This window comes from Helicoverpa zea, chromosome 9 (genome assembly GCF_022581195.2).
Source record: "Helicoverpa zea isolate HzStark_Cry1AcR chromosome 9, ilHelZeax1.1, whole genome shotgun sequence".
NCBI lineage: Eukaryota > Metazoa > Arthropoda > Insecta > Lepidoptera > Noctuidae > Helicoverpa > Helicoverpa zea.
This window is the reverse complement of record NC_061460.1, coordinates 322,722-348,545: the sequence shown is the minus strand read 5'-3', so window position 1 is coordinate 348,545 and position 25,824 is coordinate 322,722. Positions and strand designations below refer to the sequence as shown.

Below are 25,824 nucleotides of genomic sequence, written 5' to 3'. Positions count from 1 at the left end.
TTTTATTTTAGACTATTAATATAAAGTCACTGCGAGACTAAAATTCAAACTGCGTACTTACTATGTACAAAATGTTATTAATTTATAATAATCTATGGAAAATATTTGTTCCCGTATGAAACCGAATGTTGCATTGATTGATTGACTTTCCAAAGAATTAAATATTAACCAAATGACAAAATGCTTATACGTTTTCTATACTTATTGCGGTTCTTGCGAGTCCTCTCAGTAAGTTTCGCGACAAGCAATCATTTTTGCGTTTCCCTTTAAGATACAAAAGTCGTGCAACTGTCGCCCGTCTGAACCTATCATTATGAATTAAGTGTCACGACATCGATTGTTATTCCTAGCTATCCTGTGACCTTCTGCATCTAGGAAATACCAAAATACGATATCTAATAGAGTTTTATTAAGATCCAATAAGTTATTATGTTTTTTACTCAATTAAATAGTGTTTTTCCGTGACTATTTTTAACATTGTTGCTAAAATAAATTCGTCTATTAGATCTAAAATACTTTAAATAATAATGTGTCTGAACTCACTAGCTACGAATTCTAATATTCTTCAAGCATGCCTGCTTAATTTTATTTTTGAAATCGCCTAGACCTCATACCATTCTTGATGAAATATGAATGCTTTCCAAAGACTGCTTTTTTACCGAATAAAATTGAACTGACACTACAACTAGCCCCTACCATCTTTACAGACATATTATTGTGTATGTCGCTGAAAACTTTCTTTAAAACACCGTTCGAAGCCTATTGAAAAGTTTTATCCCCATTTCAACCCTACCTGAGACATCCCATCCACATTATTTGCGCCCTTAGCGGCCCGGCCTTGGTCCGCCGGGTCGATGACCTTGTGACGTCACAGCTTGCAGAGCTCCTGGTAGGCACACTACTCGCCATACAAACCTACCGTTACTCATTTACTGTTTGTGTTTGACCAGGCACTCGTAAATATCCCTTGTTTGAACATCACTTATTATCTACCAAGTTAGTTATGAATTTCAAGGAAATGAGTAGAACTTAGCATCCAAATGTATGACAATAGTGGCTGCGTAGTGAAACTTGTTTTATCAGGAAGCTGAACATAGAATATGTTTAATATGATTGAAGGATTTACATGTGCGTACGACGCCGGCGCATAAATGATACCGTTAAAATGCTCTTGAATTTAAAATTTTGATTTCGTCATAGGTATATTATTATTTAATGGTAAAAATGATGAGGGTTCCTTGAGTATTGATAACTGAACCTAAAGTTGTAGTCCCGCTTCGTATCGATCAAGATTAATATGTTTCGATACCGGACCGCGTGGATCTTGCTACGTTTTAATGTTTCTTTACTATATTTTTACAAAAAATGGAGTGAAATAAGAATAAAAACACATAATTAACCGTGAAATCTTATCACGTTAAATAAATTGATTCGCTTTAGAACAATGATTCCTAATTTCAAGGTAAGCCTTGTAATTGGACAACATTAGATAATCACTCTATTACCACATGTTACTTAATTATTTATCATTAATTACCACCCGTATATAGTTCAAACATAAATTATGACATCATTTTGTTGAAATCTGACATGTACGTAGATAACGATTTTATATTTCGATCATCTCCGCAGAGCCCGGATAGCTCAGTCGGTAGAGCATTGGACTTTTAATCCAAGGGTCCAGGGTTCAAGTCCCTGTTCGGGCGGTACTTTTTGCTGTTTTTTGTTTTGATTTTATAAAAATGAAATGTTATTATAATGTAGCTTACGTATTTAATTGTTTCCCACACTTATTATGCAGAATCAAATATTTTTATAGTGCAGTTATTAAAATTCCTTCCTTTTGTTTTATGTGGGATTAAATGTCTACCGTAAAATAAGTTTAACAAGCAAAAAACACTTAACACCTAACAACTTTAGGTTTAGTGCACGCAATAATGACTATTTTAATTGCTCATCAGTGTGAAGCAATAAATTAAACATAACCAACCATGACTTGTTCCTCTGAATTATGGTCAAATAAATTCACTGTTTATCCAAAAGGAAATGCAAACGGCGTTACTTCACTCGTATAATGATTCTATTTTCGCGTATTAAATCGCCCATTTTGTAAGTAACAATTTGAGGCATAATCATAGTCCTTCAGTAATTTGTCACATCATGGAGAACATAAAATGATATGCATGAGGCCACCAATTTACTATATATTATAATAAATACATACACAATACGTCATTAAATGCCACATCACGTTGGAATTAGATACTATTATTTTTTTATACCGACAGCAGGAAATTGTAGATTGTCACAAAATGACAATACATTAAATAATAAACTGTGCAAAAAGTGGTGAGAGGAAAAACTGCTACCGTTGTGAACACCGGAAATAATGTACATATTTTCAGGATTGAATGGGTGGCTAAATTGCGGGAGGTTTACAAACTTCCTCTTTTCAAAATGCATTATATGAAAAAAATTGCCTGAAAGGCAGCATTTCGAATATGAAATATGACATGAAACAGCTCCCATCTGTCACCACTTCCTATGTGTTTTTGCTGGGAAGAAGAAGTGGCGCAACAAACTCCCCAGCAACACATGTCTGACTGAAGGTTTGAAGGACCAGAAAATGCAATCATTCAAAATCATGGGAAAAATACCAGCTGCTGTTAGATTAGAACCTGACTATTAAATAGTGGGTATTAGGTTACTAAGGCACAAAAACTTTTCGGATTTCCAACATGGCACTGTAGGTATCAAGTATTTTGCTAGAAGTCGATGACCGATTTGTATTTATGTATCTCTAACCACGCAACTTTTTTGTGGTCACAAGAAGGACAAAAAGTTAGCCGAGGCCTGTTGACCAAACACTTACTGAAGTGAGTGACCAATCTTTTTTTTTACATAGGTATATTTTTTTAAATCTCTCTAAGATCTGTAGCAAACAATCCATTCTGCGATAAAAAAGTAGCCAAAGACCTTGATGGTACGACCATGATACAGCTATCCCTCCTGTAGTTTACATTAAATAATGCGAAAACGTTTGCCGAATGACGTCATCTGTAGACTCCCTGCGCTGCCCTTGTATCCGCGTGAACTGTGAACTTGTATGCAGCTCGGCAGCGGCGCGACGCGGCGCCGCACACCTGTCCCGCGCACGAGCTCACGTTGTATGCTAACGACAACCCCTTGTTTCAGCCGCCGGCCGTCGCTGGTGATTTCGCGCCATTTCGCCACAGCTCCAGTCATTCGCTCGCCACAGTCGGCACAGCGCGGCGGCCGACACTCGCACAAACTCAAACGAATAAATACGACTCCATCCGCAACCCGCTATATACAATAATAAATAACAATCCGCGTCAACGACAACGACAACATTGTGACAAACAAACATTCCTACGCCATCTGTGATAATAATGAACACAAAATTAATTTAATTTACCAGTGTTGTGATTACTTTAAGTAAATAAATTCAAATGCGACCGTCAAAATAAAATGTCTCGGGCCTCGGCGTTCAAAACCGTATTTTAATTTGGTTTGACACAAGACTGAAACATGACGAAGTATAAGTTGAACAATACAGTGCGGTCCGCGTCCGAAGTGACCCTCACGTCGTACATGACGGGCAGCACCGACAGCACCAACAAGAAGGAGCCGGAGCTGGACAGCAACCAGAACGACAACATCAGCTCCGAGTCCAACCGCAACCTGGAGGCGAAGCGCTGCCACGTGTGCCCGCACGCGTGCGACTTCCTCAAGGAGTCGGACAAGCTGGCGGCCTCGCTGGCCAAGCAGGAGTGCGACAAGTTCGGGCTCAACGAGCTGAAGGTGGAGGGGCTGGACAAGGACGTGTGCCTGTGCGAGAAGTACAACGGCGGCTGCAAGCTGTGCCCGCGGCCCAGCCTGGCGCCCACGCTGGCGCTGGGGCAGGACGCGCGCGACCCCTGCCGGGCCTGCCACCGCGCCGCCTGCAACACCCCATACCCCCGTGAGTAATCTACATATTGTTTGATATCTGTGATGCCGGAAAAACCTGTCTAGTCTATTTTGACTTTTCAGTCAAAACAAATCTCGTGTCTTTGTTCTAAGTAGGAATTCCAAACAAGATAGAAGTTATAGTTTGTAGAGTAATAATGTAAAACCATTGTATTCTGCAACACTTACATATTTAACGACACGCTATAGTTACGATCCTTTACAAGTTTTTTACTTGAGTTATGCGTTTGCATAAGTATTGCTGAAATGGACGGACTTTCATATAATAATCTTAGATGACTTAATCAAATATCGCTGAGATGTAAAATTAAAGACAACTAAGACAACAAACCCATACACGTCTAAAAATACCCCCAAAAAGCTGAACTGAAATTCATCACTAGAAGATGTGACATTGACCTTTTTAACTTGCAACATCGAGTCACATTTGATGAAACATTAGTATCCTTTATCAAATTAATGAGGCTATGAGCGAGTCTATCGGCAACCTGACTTTGACACGAATCGCAATGATTACATGAACCGTTACACTTACATAACGTGATTTATGATGAACTTGCGAAACTTACACATTCGCTATCGCAAACACTGCACGCAATAAATTCCAAAAGAAATGTTTTGCTGTAAATCATCGACAAGTTTGCTGTTAATATAATGTTATAACATTTTTAAAGCAATATTTTTAGGCTGCTTCTGGTTTTCTGGATTCAATCAAATCTAGAATAAATTCTTATCCAAAACCATCATTCAATACATTTATTTACATCAACAATTTAGTCTATATTAATCTTTGATACTCATTAAATTCAGCCGTTGATTACATCTAGGTAATTTACAACTTAAACTTTCAATTATTACAAGTCTAACTCTTATTTTGTAATTTTACTTAACAATTATCTCCAATATCATGATTTCTTTTAGTATTTTTTTACTATCCGATTTATGATTTTTAAACAATGACCTGTAGATTTTGAGACACAACACTCATAACTTACAATTATCCATTACATAAATTATTGTCGATCTCTCAGTTTCGTTAAATCACAGTAGATAGTAATCACTAAGATATGTGGCACTGTTAGTAAACCAATTTCATTTGAATAAACATGTTAACGTTCACACTCATAGCCGAAGTATTCCTTCCTCGGCCGTCATTGTACAGACCAGTGGACGGAACAAATATTTACGCAGCTAGGCATTGAAGCTGTGACCTGCGGAAGACGGAAGCTGGCCTATTGCGACATCGCGTCAATATTTGAGAGCCGAATAGTTTAGAATCGCAGTTAAACAATTGTAAAAGAATTTGAGTTCTGATGTTCGCGAATTTAATCGAGTTAAACATGCTCAAAAAATGAGTTAAAAGTTCTCACTTTTTCTAAGGAACTTGTTATCATACATTTCTTTAAGAAACGGAGACCAACAGAAATTTTTGTTTTTGTTATTCACCTGGACTTAGGATATATTGTCTTACTTCAAAAGTTCTGTATGAAAATCCCACAGCTACGGCTATGTGCGTTACAAATTCACGGACACGAAATCTGACAATAAAGTCTAGACAATCTAGCTTGAGCTGATGAACCAGGAAACCCATCATTATTTTATGACGGTTCTTACATAACCGGATTACAGTAATAGTTTAGCTTCGTAATTTAATATTTTTGAATCGTGACTGACAACCTGATTGTCTTTTTCATGAGGAAATAATAAAATTCAGGATTAAAATAACGAGTGGGTAATTTAATTTAATTTAACATTTATTTTTTAATATTTAATTTTACACGGATATTAAAAAAATAAATAAGCATCACGGTATGCTAATTTACTTTTTTATTTACTTAGAAAATATGCACTAATGATTTTTTTAATCCTTATTGTCTAAAGCTAGGAAAACAATGGGTATTTTTTGGAAGTCGTTAAAAATCCAGATTTACTTAATTTTTACCAAGAAGGATTAATCTAATCCTCACATAGACAATGAGCACATCATTGTATAAAAAATACCCTGTACTTTTTTTAATTCCTAGTAAATACAAGTGTTCTCTTAATTCCGTTCAGATTTTGACGTAAATTGATGTAAATGTAGAAAAACTCTCACTTCAAATTGAGCGCCCTAGTAAAGTTTAGACATGGAACATAGGCAGGTAAATTCAATATCTTGACTGCACGTGCCGAGTCTCGTGCAGACCTCAATGTTAGACCACAAACGTGCTGACACATCGACAACCCACGAGGAGAACAGTAGGCTCACTGTGAAATAGTGTGGGTAGACAGAAATATTGTAAGGCCAGCGTCTAGACTCGTGTACAAAAAGCTGAGTATAACATGTTTTGCTTACCCACTCAATTTAAAATTAAAACCGCAAATATGATAAGCCAGCACATCCATTTGGGATCAAATTCTGTATGAAGATACCCAAGTGCAGGCCTGTAAGCTAGTCAATAAATCCTTACTTCTATTGTTTTTAAACAGCAGACAGGTACAGAAGAATTCCTCAATCATTCTAGAACAATATATATTATAAAAACAAAATGCAATCGCAAATAGCAATTAAAGCATTCTCTCACGCTATATCAAACAGTTATCAGCGTATAGTCGCCGGTGCATTTCCGGCGAGTGCATCACGATGCAGCTTCCTCGGTGCATCGCAATCATACGCCACTTTAGTTGATCGTATCGCCGATATTACCGCCTGTTGCAGGCGTCCATTAGAATAGAATGACAGCTTGCTAATTACATTTGCATTTATGATAAGATCGTGTAATGTTTTATACATTCAATTCTTAGATAAATCTTCATGAGAATCATACTTTAAAGCCACGAGTTACCTATCTGATCTTCCTATCTTTAAACTGCTTTTAACCACCGAAGGATACTTTATGTTTGAAACTTATTTACCCTATATTTTTGTGATCTGCTTCTCTTTCCCGCTAAAACAACATTTCTTCCTCAATAAATTTCATATTTCCATTGCACTACTGCACTTCTTCTGCATCATACCAGTCTCGCACCTTGTCACTTGTATTAAGTGCTCGTTCCACAATGTATGACTTCCCGGGACTGTGACGTGGAACCTTGTCACATTGTCTCACATTACATTATCAATGAGAGGCTGTTACTCATCTCCTCGTGAACTTGGCTTGAGTGGGTGTTCCGCTTTTTCTCCAGTCATCCTTGGAGGATGATTTCGTGAATGTTGGCGGGTGGCAATTTAGGTGATCGCAACTGTTTATAGTATGAAACGAATGTTATACAATCAAAGTTACAAACTAGTTTTTTGTATAATGGTAACTTATAAATAACTAATACAACGAAATAATGTAAACATCAAAGAATTGCAATGTTTCGTCAAAATCCGAGCCGTAATATTTACATGAGAAATAAACGAATTATCCTACTGAAAATATTTCACGTTATATTTTACCAACATTTTCTACTATGAATAATCAGGGAATAGAAAAGTAATTTTAATTGCTTCAACTAGAAACGGCGCTTAGCATTGCCGGCTATATTGAACTTGTTGTCGGACATTCACAGCCCATCTTTGTATAGGTCTCGGCCACCACTCGCCGCCAAGGAGGTTACAATTGACGCCTTGCTTCGATCTATAATATATGACACGATGATAGATCATTCAAAACAAACAACCTCTCCTATGTAATAAATTGTAGGAAAAGTTTTACACCTTTTTCTACATAAACATAGGTAAATCAATAAAATGTGTTTGCGATAATCTTGCCTTGAAATAAAATTGGAAAATTATTTCAAACATAGCATTGCAGGTACGTAACTCGTAATAAATATTTTTTGAAGCAACATTTGTGTTACTTCAACTTCTGTTTGAAGAACAATTTAAATGGTTTCCAGTGTTCTGAATAAAACTAGGTCTTATCTTTTATTCAATAGTTTTACAAAATGATCTTATTATAGGGAAATATTAAAACTAAGTATCAAAATATTCATCCGCATCGCTGTCAGCTGGGATCGTGCCCAAAAGGCTGGCTGCATTGCCACGCTGGATGGCAATGCATATCCTTTGACCGAAGTATAGGCCAGCCCTTTGGTCACGAGTGGACTCCACTAATCGCTTACTAATTTCTCGAAAGAGTCTGTGGGCACTTGGGCCCTATGGTCCCAGGGTTTCAACCCCAAACGGCTTAAAAATGCAAGGTCTTATTATAAATATAATGTCGGGACACCTTAAATATAATGATTTTGCTAATCTGGTTAAACCTTATTTCTGCGAATACAATTTTTTCTAACCTTTACAAATAATAATACGTGGAATTTTGCATCTTCCGCTATATAGCCGTACTTAGAATTGATAACTGTACCAATATATTGACAACATGAAATTAATTTCTGAAATAAGTTCTCTGGAGACACAAAATTAAGAGATACTTACAGAGATAAGACTATAGAGGCTGTCGTAACATATTGTAATATGATAGAATAATACTAGAACTTTCTCCGCGTTTCTTTTGTTTACTTATTTAACATTCTGCCCAAGAAGCAACGATCGGTATCACATTATATCTTTTTTTTTTTTTTTTAGCGACGTAAAATCATCAAATGACCCCTCCCGCTGTGGGTTAGCAGCGGTGAGGGAGTGTCAGACTTTTACTGACTAAAATCGTCGTGTTCCGTCATAGGCCTTTTATGTACCAGGGCCGCGGTATCTCTTTCGAACAACCCGCAGCCCCGGCAGGCCTTGGCCCTGCTGGGCCCCGCTGGGGTTGCTGACATCTCTTTGAGGAGCGCGTGGAACAACGCGCGCCGTCGACACGGGTCTGTCGTCTAGGAAGACAGAGGGACGATGAGCCACCCGAACTCACCGCCCACAGACCCACGCCTACGGTGGCCGGGAGTCATCTCGCGACACCCGGCGCCCATGGTGTCTACCTGGTCCAGCGCGGCGGCCGGGATGAGAGGTGCGAACTCTCTGGCGTTCCGCCTCCTCCTTCTCGAGCATGACCGCTTCGCAGAAGGAGGCGACGGCATCCCATTCCCTCTCGCCCCGGACCATGGCCTGAACCAGGGCCGGACGCGAGAGGTCGCCGCCGCCCAAAGCCTCGACGAGGACCCGGCGGTGCCCCTCCCATGCGGGGCACACCTGGACTGTGTGGTCCACCGTGTCCTCGGGGCTGTCCGCACAATGGTGACACCCGGGCGCCTCCTCACGACCGATGCGGTGCAGGTACCTCCCGAAACAACCGTGTCCGGTGAGGACCTGCGTCATGCGGTACGTGAGGGCGCCGTGACTCCTCCCGAGCCACTCCTCAAAGAGGGGACTTACCGCCACGATGGTGGCGTGCCCTGCACTGGGTTGCGACAGTCGCTCCCTCCAGGCCACCATGAGATCGCGCCGGAGCTCCGTCCGCTGCGCGACAACTTGCCGCGGCAACGGGGTTTCTCCCCGGCGCTGAGCCTCCTCGCGCCAGTCGTACAGGCGCAAGAAGACCCTCGCCTCCAGATCCCACGGTGGCAGTCCAGCAAGTAGGCCAGCTGCTTCGCGGGAAATCGTGCGGTACCCCCGGATTAGCATCACATTATATCTTACATGCAATCTTCGAATGAACTAATAAATCAGTGCCATTCGGGACATTGAGTCACACAGGTAGACGTTGAGTCAGTACTCTCTATCCCATATATTATGCATTTCGTCTAGTATCTTGCTTGGACCTTAACAAATAAATACTAGCTGTTAGCTCGACATTTTCAAGTGCGGTTTGCACAACGTCTGACATTCACAGATATGTATCGGCAAGAGATGTCTATCTTACAGTAGTTCTATTGTTACTGCAGCCTTCTCAAACGCTAGCCAGGTACACTTAGTGCTTAACTTAGGTGCTAGATATAGACAGTATTTAAAATAGCTACTTCATATTCTCATAGAGCTAGACACCTTGGAACTTGGAAGTAATCGGTATTTGGGGCCGATCGATTGCTAGCAAAATAGTTTATTTCTAGATTTGATACCTATATATTAATTAAGAATGAACGGGAAAATAATGAACCCACTATGTCATGTTCAGCAATCGCACTTACGACCACTAGACTACTATTTCGCAAATAATAATTTATTAAGCGTTAGTCTCACTCGTGTCGAAATGCAAATAATGCAAGATTCTCTTGCATTATTTGCATAACTTATTTTTACTGCTCAAATAATTTATAACGACCAAATGGAGTTCGAGCAATTTCTGTTGCATTTGTCATGCATGTGAATGTTCGACAGTGATAGTAAAAGTGGAATATTTACTGTTAAAATAATTTACATTGTAAACGTTCGTCATTGTTTGATGATTATGTCCAGTACACAACATTCTAAAACATAAGTACCTACTTACTTTATATTGACCATTGACATTGTAGTCCCCGTGAAATTACTTACAATATTATCAACAAGTAAGAGTCAAGTATCATCTTCCAAGTAAAAAACAACGTGATAAATTCCTTGAAGAAATCCGTGAAAACAATAAGCAAATTGTGTAGCTTACACGTGTTCGGCAGGCGACACCTGTCATTAACTAATTAGCACTCTGCAGTAATACAGGGAGTATTTTGTGTCGCTACGTGGGGGGTGCAGACTGGTGAATAGACAACCGCTCATTATGTGTATGCTTATGATGTGGTGAGAATTGCTTAATTAAACGTTTGTGAGTAGGCATTAAATGAATTTGCTTAAAACATTAAGCTTAATTTATGGTTTATGAAACGATACACGAGGAAAATTAATATGAATGACTGACTTTTCTAGAAGACAAAATGGAAACCTAAATCAAAAAGTACCTAACTATCAAAAGATTAAGAATAAAAATGGAATAATGTCCAAGAATGTTTTAATAAATCTAATTATAAGTTAAGACCTTTGCCTAAAGAATGGCGGAACCGAATCTGAGAGCACAGGGCGAGAGGTCAGGGCTTAACGCTACGTCAATGAAAGCCGTCAGCCCTGCGCGAGTGACCCGAGACCTCGACCCTCACGCTGGACGTAAGTAACCCTTTCGTCTGCGGTAACAACTAGTAAGAGCAGAGAAAATAAAACCTTCGACTTTTTTTTCTAGTATCAAGAAATAAGAGTCATGTGTGACTCTAACGCTAGACGCATAAAAAAATAGGATGACTATGGACAGAAGACGTACTTATTCTCCAATTCACCATTCCTTCTACGATACGGAACCCCAAATAACAAACTGTTACGAACTGTGACAGCGCAGCGTCACCTGTTTTTGTTTACTATAATGACCTTAATCAAGTTGATGGCGTCTCGCTACTTTCACCGCTTTGCCAATGTTTACTAACAAAACAATTTACTTACACAACACACTAAGAAATCACCATAACCAATTTGAAATTCTGGTCAGTGACCTGAACGAAATCTCGAATCATCATGAGTTCGAGTCGAAATATTCGCCGAACAGTCGATAAGCAATAAGTTTTTCTATGTAAAGCAATTTCCTGAGATTGGAGAGTGTAATTAAGTTTTTCATGTAATTGGTGTATCAAGGCAGGCAGCCGACTGCGGCTTCCTTTTACACGTTTGGAACGTTTTTGCGACAGTTTTTGTTCAGACTGATAATAAAGTTGAAGAACTAAAACTAAGACCGTTTGACAAATATTAGCGCATTTTGTTAGGCCCGTATACAGATCCAGCTAAACCTTTAAGTACAGCCTAGATAGGGTCCCGCAGGCACAGTCAATCCTGTCTTTAAAAACAGCCAGAATAATGGGTCGGGAGTTTTAACCATAACTTCTGAACTCACATACAGGCCAAAGAGACCAATAATAGAGCCTTCCTCGACAACCTTGGAAGAAGCAAACCTTATGAACCTTCGGAACTTCTTCAGTCAAAACTAGACTATTTCCATGACCAGTGTCACTATAGCCAGTAATGCGGTAGTATTCAGTATGACGTGCGGCTTGCACCGGTGGCCACTCCGGCACACGTCGGAACTACGGCACGACTCTCCGCTGATAGATTAGTTCCTTAGGGTGAACTGTCTATACGAGGCCAAATCATTATCTGCCGAGAACAAGATATCGGGAACGAGATTCAAGAAATATGTGAGAAAACTCATTAGAATTAAAAATGATGATGACTCCACTAACAATATCAAATTCTACCTTACGCAAAAATATTAGTGTTACTCTTGAACCACAGTAAGAAAATATTCTTGAAATAAGTGAATGATTGATTCATTCAGATCTAAATAATATGCTTATCAATTTAAAACTCCTTGCACTTTCGAACTATTAACAAGTAATTTGACGGGACCTTCTGGAATGACATAATGGAACTCACGCGACGTCAATAAGCGCTAAGTAGTGTCGATCAATAATCGAAGTCATTGCAAGTCAATAAGTGTAAGTGATACGAATTGCGCCACTTGAGCTGCAGCCGGAGGCTTTGACGAACTTTCTAGACCTTTGTATATGGATATAATATTGCAGTAATGGGGTTAAAGATAGTTTTAACATCACACACACAATTAATGTAGGAACTTATGTTTAACCTTTTGAAACGCCCTAAACAACCAGTTCTTTAACAACATCAGAGAGACTTTGAAACGGATCTAACATGGAACAAAGCTTTTCATATACTGGAAGAAATAACCGTTCCCTATTTCCGCAAAGCCATACTTTCTCCTACCCTACGGTGAAATGTGTACGGTTTTCACGAAAAACAATTGTGCCAGCAGCCGGGCTCTGGTTTCTTGCATTGTACGGGTCAGCTGTTATTGAAACCCGAGGCTCACGCTTGTTGACACAGCCGTTCGCGGAACACCACGGTCGCACACTTACGACTGCACATTAGTGCTGCCACGTCTTTTCTGGAGAAAGGAAAGGAGTTTAAGGAACATATTATGTAGATGCTTTGTTGACATAAACACAAAAACATTCTCCGGAACACTGGTATGAATAAACAAATTAATTTTGGCTGAACCTCAGTCCGCGTAACTGTTCGAAACTTTCCATTACAATTACATACTAAGTAGACCAAATGAACACACCTAAACTACTGCTATAAGACTTTATTTACTTTGTAGATTTTTACTAATTTATGTTAATTCATAGATTATTAAGCAAGAATAAGAAGGTGTAGCTTAGTATACAGAAGACACAAATAAGTGGCGGTATGTTTGCGCGAATGTGTTCAATGAACCATTGATTGCATTACTTCCCCGCGTGGCTGCCATTAATCAGTATTGATCAGATACATCCCAGACGGATGTGGGTGTACCCACGTCACTGGCTTTACCTAGATATAGCTCGATGCACCAGTCATGCTCAACTCTGGGAACAATTCTCTATTTTATGTAACAAAGTTCACAGAATTATAAGCACCTCCAATGACACTTGAAAGCTGTCTGCTATTGAATAACAATGTAATCTCTTTTTTGTAAAGATCTAAGAAATAGACAGAAAGTAAGTCATTATCGCTAACAAATAAGGAGGAACACAATGTTCATATATTTAGCGTAGTGATTATCTCCTGTCTAGTTCTTTTAAGATCTGAATCTATTGCACTTTTGTTTTTGTTCACTAGGTTTTTCTGTAGTAGTTTTTTGGTGACAATTTACTGACAAATAATGCTCATCATTATAATTGTTGATTTTAATGCGGATCTTGAGGTTTATGTTCTAATTATCCTATACATAGTATTGTGTTCAGTCAAATTATGTTGTGAGCATTTGTGACGCACCTTAGACTTCTGTAATTATTATTTAAAAGCTCTTGCGTACTTAACTAGACCATCTTATATCATAGCTAATCATGTTCAACTTTTTATAATTATATACTTACTCATTAGAATTGGACCCAGTAACTCCCGTGTAATGACATATAATAAGTTCTCAGTACAATCAACTCACTCCTAATGTTATGATTTCATTTAAACTGCTCACGTTCGAAGATCAATAATAAACAAATATTAGCAAGGCAATAGAAGCCAAGACCAACCACGAACTCGTGTTTGTGTTGTAGTTACCATATTTACGGCTTTCCGCCACAATGCTAGCCTAATCCTACAGGGGTGTAATGTAGGGATCTACTGTATTAAGATAGCTACTACATGTGCCTCCAACTCTAAGTTACTCTCAGGCAACCGAAAGAATTCTTTGTGAAGTAGAGATGACTTTAATTAATAAATAGCTACACTTTCTTGCCTCTGTCACTCTTTCTTAACCTACCAATAGTTCGAACTCAACAAACACGCCTTTGCCATGCCGTCTGAGAGATATATCACTTGTAATTGCTCTGATAACACCAAAAACAACATCGGAAACGAGGACAATGACATCCCATGCTGTGGCTATTCTTATATACCTACATTTTGCATCAGTGATCCCCCTCACAAAATGATGGGAAATTTACCAACAGCCCGCACACAGAGACACGTGGCTACGCGTGTGTGTGTGTGTAACAATTGATCCGTGAAAGATGGCGGTCAGTGTAGTCATGCGGCCGTGACATGGCGACTGGCGAGAGATCCTGCTGGGCTGCCGGACTCACTGGCCTGAACTGGTAACAGTGGTCTAGATTCACTCACCATGTCTAGGATAGTAATATCCTTTTTGAACGAGACTATATCAACAGTTAGAAAACAATGCTGAAAGTTACTCACTTTGCAACCAAAATTCATTGAACCATTAAGTGTGTAAGTCTGTTATTGTAAAAAGCTTGATTACTGTGAATGTCACCGGAAAATAACAAGAACCGCGAATTTATACATTTCCTAGGAAATATTTACACAAAAATTTTTACTTTCTGTAACAATTTTAGATAATAAGAACACATTACTTTGTTATTACAGAATATTATGTAAATTTGTTTCATAATAGAAGCATGTATATACCTAAATGAACCATTTAGCCACAGTTACAAAAACGACTGAAATCTATTGTAGAACAATTAAAGTTTTTTATGATGTTCTTACAATCATAGAGAGCACAAGAAATCTGCAAAATGGATTATCCCACATATCGAAGCCCCGTCATTGCTAATTGCTTTAACATCATGACTTTGATTCGCTAAATATTCAGTGAGAACTATTTTTATACCAGTCAAGCGAAAAGTTCAAGATCTATGAATAATTCTAAGATACTGTTTATCTTATTAGAAGAACGGTGTATTTTTAGAAACTAAAAAAAAACTCTTTAATTCTCACTTCAAATACCGGTGATATCATTCATCATTCACAAATTGACACCTTAGCTGCTAAATACATACATGCATAAAAATATGCGTTGCTATATCCCTTAATATATAAACGCCTAGAACATCCTTCTACAGTAAAACAATAGTTTCCTCATTGCAAGGCAGGCTGATATGTAGACAGGTTACCTAAGCAATGTGCCGTCAAAACAAAATGACACAGTGCAGGCTAATGACAATATAGTTACCTAATCAGATGTGACCTGTGCACTGTGCAGTCAGCGGTGCAATGTGACGCAGACAATGTTTGCTCATGTGGCAGTTTGATGCACAACAAGCCAATTAAAGTATTACCATTACCAAGTGTGTACGTAAGCTATGCAGGAGATGTGCATAGGTCGTAGAAATATTTTTCGGGGAGAGAAAGGGAGATGAGCCCAAAAGCTAAACTGGACCAATTCTTTATCAACACTTTTACTTCATATAATATAGTCCTAAAATTTTCCATATGTCACGAAAAGAGGACGAAGCCATTAAGACACCTACGATATATGACACAATAATTACTTAATTTAATTTGATATTTTTTTCCGGAGACAAATACTTATGTAGTCAATAAGGAAAAATCAATTCAGTGAACTCATACAAATTTTAAAATAGATAATTTCATAAGCTTAACTGCGCTAACTAATGTTATAAATAGATGGTCTGTATCAATCATTTGTTTATGGTTAGTGTTGTAATAAAATGTTTGCATCTATTATTTCTAAGAATCGACGAAGAAATAAGACAAGTTTCTTTCCTTATGGTTTCTATCTGTGGTCAATTATTAAGTTCAATAAAGTCTGAGGTTTGCACGATGCGTAAAAAGTGTGCAGACAATATAGAACTATATTTATAGTTCTTAATTTGAATACCTGTACCTTCTTTTTTATATCCCAAAAGCTAAGCAATCCAGTTAGTAATTAGAAAAAAATCCTGATTGAACTTGTCAGAAATGTAAACAACGCTGGTTATCCACGTGTATAACAGAGCTAGGTACAATGTAATATTGTGTTCAAGCAATTAAACATGAAGGTTAAGCTTTGCAAGCGCAGTGCGTTCCCTTCGCTTAACGTAGAAAGCTGTCGGAGCGCGTTGTGGCGCGAATTTCTCCGCGCATGCGCTCTGGCATCGTCTATTAGCCGCTTCAAGCTGCCGCGATGCAAGCGACACCAAGACATAAGCGGAGGCGAGTTTCACTGTTACGGAGAATTGATTGTGCGATGATTAATTTTTGCTATTTTATGTTATAAACACAATACCTAGTATATAATTTTAACTTTAGTGGATTACTGTGATTGTAAATAATTTAGTTTTTAAATACTTAGTTTTTAGTTCTTAGCTGTCGTATTAGGATAAGAGATCCTGTAACGATAGTTTAAGGTGTTTTTAAATAAATAAATAAATAAATTAAATAATAAAGTGAACATTAATGTCTAACTGCTTGCTTGAAATATTGAGCACTTAATACAAACTTGAAGGTTGATGAGTGTTTGAACCTTAATTTTAAAGTCAAACCAATTAGTTATTTTTTTTAAATACTGCATCATATTGGGTTTATCACTTACCTTCGTTATGTTAAAAATAGCTTTACTACATTTACAATTTAGTTTTCGATGGCCGAGTTCATTTAATATCACGTCTTTTATTTTCGTGTTATTTTTTACATTAAATTCGAGTTCAGCTACCTGCTATTCGCTACCTCTCATAAACTCATTAGTGTCGCGAAGTTTCTCAAGGAGAAAAACTTTCGTTATGTTAATGTCGCGTAGGTCAGGTTTGTAGTGGCGGCAGTGCGCATGCGACCCGGCTGCCACTCATTAGTGGAAAACTTCTAAAGACGCACCGCGTGCATTCTATTAGCGTTGTTTGTTTTTATTTAGCTCATCGGAATGTAGGCGCGGGAAAGGTGGACTCAATTCATTGTAATGCACCTACGTACTGATATTTACATACGCTATGCCTAATTAATGCCCATTCGGAAGGTTTGAGTGTTCGTAAGTTTCCACGTATGCCGCTGTTTTGTTTTATTTTAATCGCATTGTTTTGTTATTTATAAGGCGATGATAATTAAAAGTGAGTCGTAAGATATCTTTGGATAAAATCTTATTGAGGTTAAAAACCTCAAGAATTATGACGGACCACCCAAAGTTTCGTAAAATAATACCTACACGAAATATATTCTACAAATACAGACATAGAGGTCAGACACGAGGTGTGCTCTGAATCCTAATTGCATTGTTAAAGAATAACGTATGACTATAAATATTTTTTGTCAATTCAACTTGGGACAGTTATGACATTGAATTCAAATGATGAATAATAATTGCACACAGGACGCAAAAAATGGGTTTTTTCAAACAGCGTAAACACTGCTTTTATTATCCTGGTTTTAAAAACACAAATTAACGGATTCAGGATTCACTTGGCAGTCTTTGAACCACATTCAATTTAAAAAGCAAAACTTGTCTTCAAATTACTTCCATCCCCAAAACTATCTTAAAGATTGTCTCATTAGCATTAGCAACGACTTAATAGTTCAATAGGTTTAGTGGAAGTGTTAACTCAGGTCAGTCAGTAACTGTATAGAGGTGTTGCGTTACCTCTATAACAATCAGTGTTAGCGTATAAATATTGATAAAAACTCGACTTCCTTGTCGTAACTGAACGACGCTATAATGTAAATTCCTTTAGATTCTTCATTAGTTGGACATTTTATTAGATTCATGCCATGAAGTTTTATGATAATAACAAGCTTATGTTATTCATTAAAACATAGGTACGCAATTTTTCGTCGTTGATTACTGATTCAGCTATATTTCTTTACTTATTATCCTGTATTGTTTTGTCGTCATGGTGTATGATAAAGAATATTCTAATCCTTACAATACGTAAATAGGTCTAGCGTTTGGCAATTCTCAAACTCAAAGTCAAAAACGTTTAATTCAAATTAGGCTGATTAATCAGCACTTTTCGAACGTCAAAAACAAAAATAAGGCTATAAGGAAGCTTAACACATTTACCTATTTGATAGCGTTTCGTTTTAATTACGCTAGTGAAGTAACATGAAGCAAGTCTATCGCTGTTTGTGATAACTTCCGTTAAGTGCATCAGGCGATCTCCCGGGACAAGAGCATGCAGACAACTCAATAACTTAAGTTATTTCTAGCGACGCACGAGATGTAAGCGTGGAAACTAGGACACTCACTATTTACTTCATTCTGCTACTACTAAATATACCTACAATATTTAGCTGTGATTGTAAAGGGGGTGACTAATCTACAATTAGTAAACGTTCGCTTTTCGAAATTGTTACGCGTTATAAAATGCGTATTATTTCCCTTTCTGCGTTTTATTTTATTATTACTGACGCGTTAAATGGAGCATTTCTCACAGTGCGCGAATTTAATTGGCTTGTTAACCATATTCAATGCTGAATCTCCGTGACGCTCAAACAATGCATTTCAAGGATTTTGCTTTGTAAGTAGTGCTAAGTAGACCGCATGCAGTTTCAAAAGAGTCACCCTTCCATTCCCTCACATTTGCGCAAACCCAATAACTCCCAACTGTATTGTACCGCTGAACAAAGCCGTGTTGACAATAGTATGAAACATCCGGCTGCGCGCGCGCCGACACCGATCGTGCGTGACACCACCTAAAGTTGGAGAAAATATAAATATTTCATGCCAAAAAAAATGCATTTATTACCTAACATTTTAAAGTCATCATTTAAAAAATGGACGCATTATCGTAAGCCTATTATGAAAGTTCATACCATATTATATAATATTTCATTGTGAAAAAAAATCATATGTTTTCTTAATTTTTTATTTTCCTAAAATGTAGATAGTGTAAGAAAAATTTCGTTCCAAAAAATGCTGATAAGTAAATTAAACTAATACTTAAGAAGCTTAGCCAGATCTAGAAGCCGAACCTACTAATTTTATGGCAAAAAAAAAAAAACAAAATGAGCTCGTATCATAATGTAAAATATTATGTTCGTGTTGGTGTGGCATCACATCTAGAACTTAGATTTACTTTTAACGACGTCTAGATTATAAGAAGTTATAAAAAACTATTAAAAAATATTTTATAGTTTATTGCATTAGATACCTATAAAAACATAATGCCAACTATATGCCGAGTAATCAAGCGCCTCATGTGGTTATGCTCGTTATGCTATTTAAAGTAAATGGTAATCGGGGAATAACATTTTATTTGACATCCTGTTTCTGTAATAGAAAAATCCGTTGACCTGTCTCACCCCCAACCAATGTTTTTCTTAAACACAAAATAATTGAACATGACCTTTCTAACTACTTGTACGATAATTATCATGATTACATTGTGGAAATCTACAGAGTTATCAATCTAACTTCGCATTAATTAAAACACTTATCTGAAACGAAATAATGAAAAAAACTTATTCAGTCAAAACAAGGTCGCGACCCTTGCTCACTAATGATAATTAATTTAATTCATAGAAAATTTTTGTTTTTACTTACCTACAAACTTCAGGCAATTGAAATAATTGGAATGACTGAATATTGTTCCGATTAATTTAATTCCCCGATTTATTTCCTAAATGAGAGTTATCTCGTACATTATCTGAAATACCAATCCTTACTGCCTTTTAAAATAATTAAATAAACTACTTTAAATAAGCTTTTTATTATATAAAAAAAAATACAGTAGGCAACAAGCAAATACAGTACAGTATTGGAAAATCGCTCGGCGCTCAATCCCGTGCCACGAATGAATCAATGCCATGAATGAATCAATGAACGCCATGAATCTCGCGTACGACTTTAGGCCGACAAACGCCTAAAACAAAATTGGCGACGCATTACACAACAATAAGCCTCAGTACCGGTAGCGCTATTGTTGCTAACTATTGTAATACTAGTCAAACAATCTGCTCTCCACAAAAGACACTTGTATTTAATTCAAAGCAGGTTGGTCACGAGCCGCGGCACTTCGTGATCACTGCGATTAGCTCATTACTGTCAGACGTTCATTATAAGAATATCTATTTGTATTCAAACGGTGCTAAACGGTCACTTAATTAGACTTTAAACAGTAAAGAAGAATCGTTTATTTCCACTAAAAACATTTGGGGTTAATAGCAAGCGAAATAATGGACACAAAATTGTTTTGCGTAATACGTCACCTTAGAACAGTTAAATCGTTGTCAAAGGACGTTAAAGTAAACACCTGACTGTCGATTTATAGAAAGCGTGACACTTTACAAATAATAGGTGTTTATTGAGAAAGTCCAAACAGCGCTAGCCTACATCGGCCGATATAAATTTTCCACAGGACCGACAACTACAAACTAGTCAAACCGTCTGCAGCTGATGGAATAATTATTAGTTCTACATAAATGTGATAAATTATTAATTCGAATACGTAAGAGTTTAGGTACATATTGACACGCTAAACAGTTCTTCGGAATTTCATGAATAAAATTATTATGTTAAAAGATTATGTATAAGCATTTTATTTGCACTTCAATTAGGCTTCTATGAACTTTGCAGTTCCCATATATAATATTGCAATCGAATAGCAATACAGATATGAAAAGAATCTTGAGATAAACTTACAAAGCCTTTTATTAGAATGTCACAATACCTATCATTTGTGTTAGTGAAAAATCGACTCGCAATAGAATTACTTAAAACCCGCTAAATCTGATAGAGCGTGTTTTAGTTAGAACTGGTCTGCAGCAAATACCCGTGAGTCAAGCACATGTCTATTGTGCTGCTTCACAATACTCGGCATTGACGGCTCGTGGAAACATCCATAACACTCTAGCACATTAGATGCACACACCACAGTTTTAGCGCAATGCGAGCAACATATCTACACCATACATACATATACAGTAGCATTCGAGTGCATAGCTACATGATCTTCATGCAGTGTTCGCGATAGGTTTCGTGGAAACGCGCGAGCTGACCTCAACAACAAAGCAAAGAAAATTATTAACCATTAGATAAAGTAATGACAGGGTTTTTGCAACACTACACCATAAGCCTCACTTACAGACTCATTTCTAAGAAAAGCCAATCAATTTGTATCTAATAAGCGGTAAGGGTTTGTATGTAACTTATGTATAAAAACTTAGTTGATTTATTTTCTGGTTCATATCACGTTATACAATGTAGGTAACTGCTGGCGGCGGAATATTTCGGCACGAGTCGTACTCGTGCGTGAAGTGTTACAAGACTACAAGTAACTTCTAATGAAATATCAAGTTTGCTGAAATCTGCCTTAAAAAAACAAAACTTATTGACAATAAGTGCTAGACAACTATGATAGCACTTATTGTAAAATCAGTGCTCTGAACTATGACGTAATAACTGAACATCTAGCATTCCCTTCAAGCCTGTCATACTGTAGTACCTACGGCGGTAGTATTCGCCATGCCTAATCACAATTTATCATTCTTCATCTCAAGATTAAGACAAAAAAGTATCATTTATTGCATTCCATAATGTACATTTGGTGGAAAATATAAAATAATAGAGGTAGTCACAATTATGGACCCTGATGGGCACAGCAAAATAGTTAGAAGAGAGGAAGGCGTTTAATGTAATATAGTAGTATGTAGTATATTATTAAAGTATTTACTTATAATATTACGTATATTTTTGTGTAGCGTAACTTTATTTTTCTTTATACACTGCTTTTTATTTAACTTTAGGTTTAATTCGAAAATAAATTGAAAGTATGTATCACGGAAGTAGGTAACACCAAAATCTATTAAAGATATTCAGCTGAATCAATTCATGACTGTTGTCAAAAGTGTAGGATTTCAGAGTGACAATGTTTTATTGTTTGCACAGCTGTCCAACTAGAGCAAGTACTTTGATTACTAACTACTTAACATAAGAGATCTTTATGCTGCCTAATTATTTTATCTTCAGTAGCATGTCTTATAGGTATCCTATTGTGTATTGCTAGATTTTTTGGTTCTCATTAGGTAAAACAGAAAAGCCAGATGGCTTTAGATCTCTGCATTAACAGTAGGTACGGAATAAGGACCGATTTCAGACCCACATGTGCCCGTGTGTCGTCACGGAAATAAACCTAACTCTTAACACGATAACTACAACATGCTTATAAAACTTCGATGTAGGTAAAACAGTAGTATTTTTATAATGACTCAATTAAGATATATATTGTTTACTAAATTCATTATGATAAGAAGCTTTTTTTTCATTTATAATGAGTTTTGTTTCCTATTTATCTAACAGCAAAAAAATAACTAGAGACAAGTTATTTTAATAGAATTACGAAAAACAAGTTTTATTTAGTTTTATTTAGTTTGTAACTCTTTTGATTGCATTGTAAAATTGTAACGTTATATGCTCCTACGGTTCCTTGAGAGCTCCCTATTAACTAGAAGATTTTTTTATATTTTTTAATGTTATTAGGTAACAATTACTCATTGATTACTTTAATGTGATCAGTAATCCCAGTTAAAGCATAACAGTAACTGTGACAGTTAGCTAAAGAACTGTTTAGGTACGTAGTTACGACATCCGCTGATTACCGCGACCCTGACCTTCGCCTAACTGTTACGTTGCTTATCTAATTTAACCGAAGTTTTAAGAATTCTGGGGTGACCATGACCATCTGACAATACAAGAATTTTTATAACTTTCTTCAAACTTTGTTGTGCCTAGAAATTGGAGTCTAGTGTTCAAATTAATATATTTTATTTTTATTTCCTAATACAATAAAGACTTATCATCATATTTTGGTTTGAACTATGAAGTACAACATTTGACCTGAATTTTGCAAATTGCGCAGAGGTCACTGAACATCACAGCATCACCTACCATCGCCTACATACATAGTGTATAAGTAAACAAATACGCATCAAGTAACAGATCCATTCATTATCGAATCCATCTAATATGGTATAGGTTTACAAGATGTATCGGCGGTGGTCGCCGTGACTCGTGAATAATGTCGGAACATGATACGTGACACCCGCGTGGGCAGCGGGTGTCACTGGCGACAGGCTTCCCCGCACCCCTGCTGTCAGCGCTGTAATCATGTAACATCATAAACATTATCCGCAGAAGATGCAATACGTATTATCTCAGAATAGATAACAAACAATTTTAATAAATTAATAATTTATTGTCATCGATATTCTATTAAAAAAAACACCCGTAATATGACTATTTTATTAAAAACCATAAATAAATCTTTTAGATTGCTCGTGAAACGTAAGAAGTAGAATAAAATTAAAACAAACTTGAGTTAAAGGAAAGCATGGTCACCTTAGACACTTCGCACTTAGCCATTTCTTTAGCACGCTGCGCCTATGAGCCCAACATGCTTACGATACGGTTACTGTAAATACTGTATGATGCCCGCCGTGTGCCGGTCTCTATCTAAGTCAAGAATTTACAGTAGTAGGGTCAGTGACTTGCTTCTAGATAATGTGACCCTTTGTTTAAATTGCAGTCAATTAAATTCTACTAAGTATAATATGAATGGATATTACAGATTCTTTAATACTTCCTGTACGACACCTATACTGGGCAAGGGCGGATCCAGCTTCGGCGCCAGGGGGGGGTCACACAGTCGTGGTCAAGTCACAAAAAGTATTATATTGTAGCGTATGTTTCTTTTAATATTAAAAGTAGTAGTATAAACACAATAAGCGCGATCGTAGCGAGTTCGAAATTTTTACGAATGTTAAGAAAAGTGTTTTCATGTAGAAAATGGCCTGAGCAGAGTGAGCGCAATTTCTCGTATTAATACCACACAGACGTGCCAAACAAAAAAGCGCGAGCGAAGCGAGCGCGAAAATTTTTGTTCAGGTCGAGGACTAAGGTTAAAAAAGTGTTTTTATGTAGAAAATGGTCCGAGCTAAGCGAACGCGATTTCTTGGACATAATCACAGATGGGAAATTGAAAAAAGCGCGAGCGAAGCGAGCGCGAAAATTTTTATTCAGTTCGAGGACTAAAAGTAGATAAAAACACTTTCTTGCTGTATAACAAATATACAGCACAAATACAAGAAAGCGCGATCATAGCAAGCGCGAGAATTTTTTCAGGTTGAAGACTAAACGTTTGAAAAGTATTGTGTAGGTACGCAGAAAATGTGCGTACGTTTTTTATTGCAGCAACAGTAAAACATTTTCTGTGAAAACTTCAATTGTCTTACTTACTGGTAAGGATTCATGAGATCAGGGCCGTCTCTAGCTCATGTAGCGCCTGGGTGCAATCATCACCCAAGCGCCACCTATGTATCTATTGAAACACGTTGAGTAGTACATACTGATCGAAGTACTTTACAAGGAATATAAATAAGAACTAAAAACAGGACAACGTTATTGTAAAAATTAGCGCGCAAATTTTTAAATTTTGGGACACAAAAAGTTCCTAAGTTTTAAAAAGCGCTGTAAAGTAACAAGCAGTCGGAAGCGCAAACTGTTTTGTTTTTGAGGACTCCATTAATATATTTTTTTGCTATATTTGACTTATGAAGTTATCAAGGCAAGGTATATACAAGCTGTTGATTTGCATCCGTGCCATATTCAAGGATGTAATTATGCTAAGGATTCTCAACCCAAATCAAAAAAAAAATTGGTACGTTTTTTTTTATTTTTTTTTTCGGAATTCCGTCAATGTCATCTAGCCGTATTTAAACTTGGCGCGTGTGTTACTGGCCTTAAAACCGTGCTGCGCCCTCACACAAAGCATACGCAGCGATTATTCATAAAATTGGATTACTTCTGAAATATTACGACATTACAATGACAAAAAAAGCAGTGCATATTAGATATTTCCCGCCTACTGCAATTCCAATCGATTATATACGTATTTTATGTCCTCCTCCTGACGTATGGCACAAATGCAAATCAACACCTTGTATAATATTGCGCGAGCGAAGCGAGCGCGAAATTTTTTGAGCCTACGACACAAAAGCACGTGATCAAGTACATTGTAAAGCAACAAGTAGCCGCGAGCGCAGCGAGCGCGAACTTTTTAAAATTATTTGTTTGAAGACTCACAAATCAGACTGGGAATTACGTAAAAATAAAAAGGAACCATGATTACAGCGAGTGCCAATTGCGTTCGTTGATTCAGTGCGTCAATAAAAATAATAAACAATCCGAAATACAGCACAGACATAGTCATTTACTCGCGAGCGTAGCGATATAGAATTTTTTCACTTAGTTTGAGGATGTTAAAGTTAAAAATAATCAATCCAACAAAGCGAAGGCGACTTTTTTGTCAGTATCATGATACAATGTGGAACTTCCTTATCGAACGGGTGTAATTTCTTCATAATTTCCATATATCGAGGCGCCCAGGTTATTCGCACACCCTGCACCATAGGTTAAGACGGCCCTGCATGAGATACAGCATGTAATGTAGACGACCCGGACAGCGCATTCTTAGTAACAGGGTCCCGTTTCCTCCTTTTGGGTACGGATAAATAGTAAATAAAGAATAGAGAGCGAGCTTTGCGAGCACGAATTCTTCAGCAAAACTAGTCAACCTGTAACTATGTAGGTATCTACCTATTCACTCGGAATAAAAATTATCTTATAAGTACTTATAACAAAAATATAAAACATCGTGTTTAACCATTTCAATTATTGG

At 37.2% G+C, this 25,824-nt stretch overlaps 1 protein-coding gene and 1 non-coding gene across 2 annotated transcripts in view; both read left to right on the top strand.

Annotated features, from left to right (window-relative positions):
- Positions 1 to 25,824, top strand: part of LOC124632924 (sodium-independent sulfate anion transporter-like) — a 55,117-nt gene that overhangs the window by 6,284 nt on the left and 23,009 nt on the right. Inside the window, exon 2 of the mRNA XM_047167938.1 lies at positions 3,196 to 3,985. Coding sequence (XP_047023894.1) covers positions 3,553 to 3,985 — 433 coding nt within the window. The 5' untranslated portion in view covers positions 3,196 to 3,552. The remainder of the gene's footprint in view (positions 1 to 3,195; positions 3,986 to 25,824) is intronic.
- Trnak-uuu lies at positions 1,634 to 1,706 on the top strand. Its single transcript has one exon. It is a non-coding gene; the product is annotated as a tRNA-Lys (tRNA).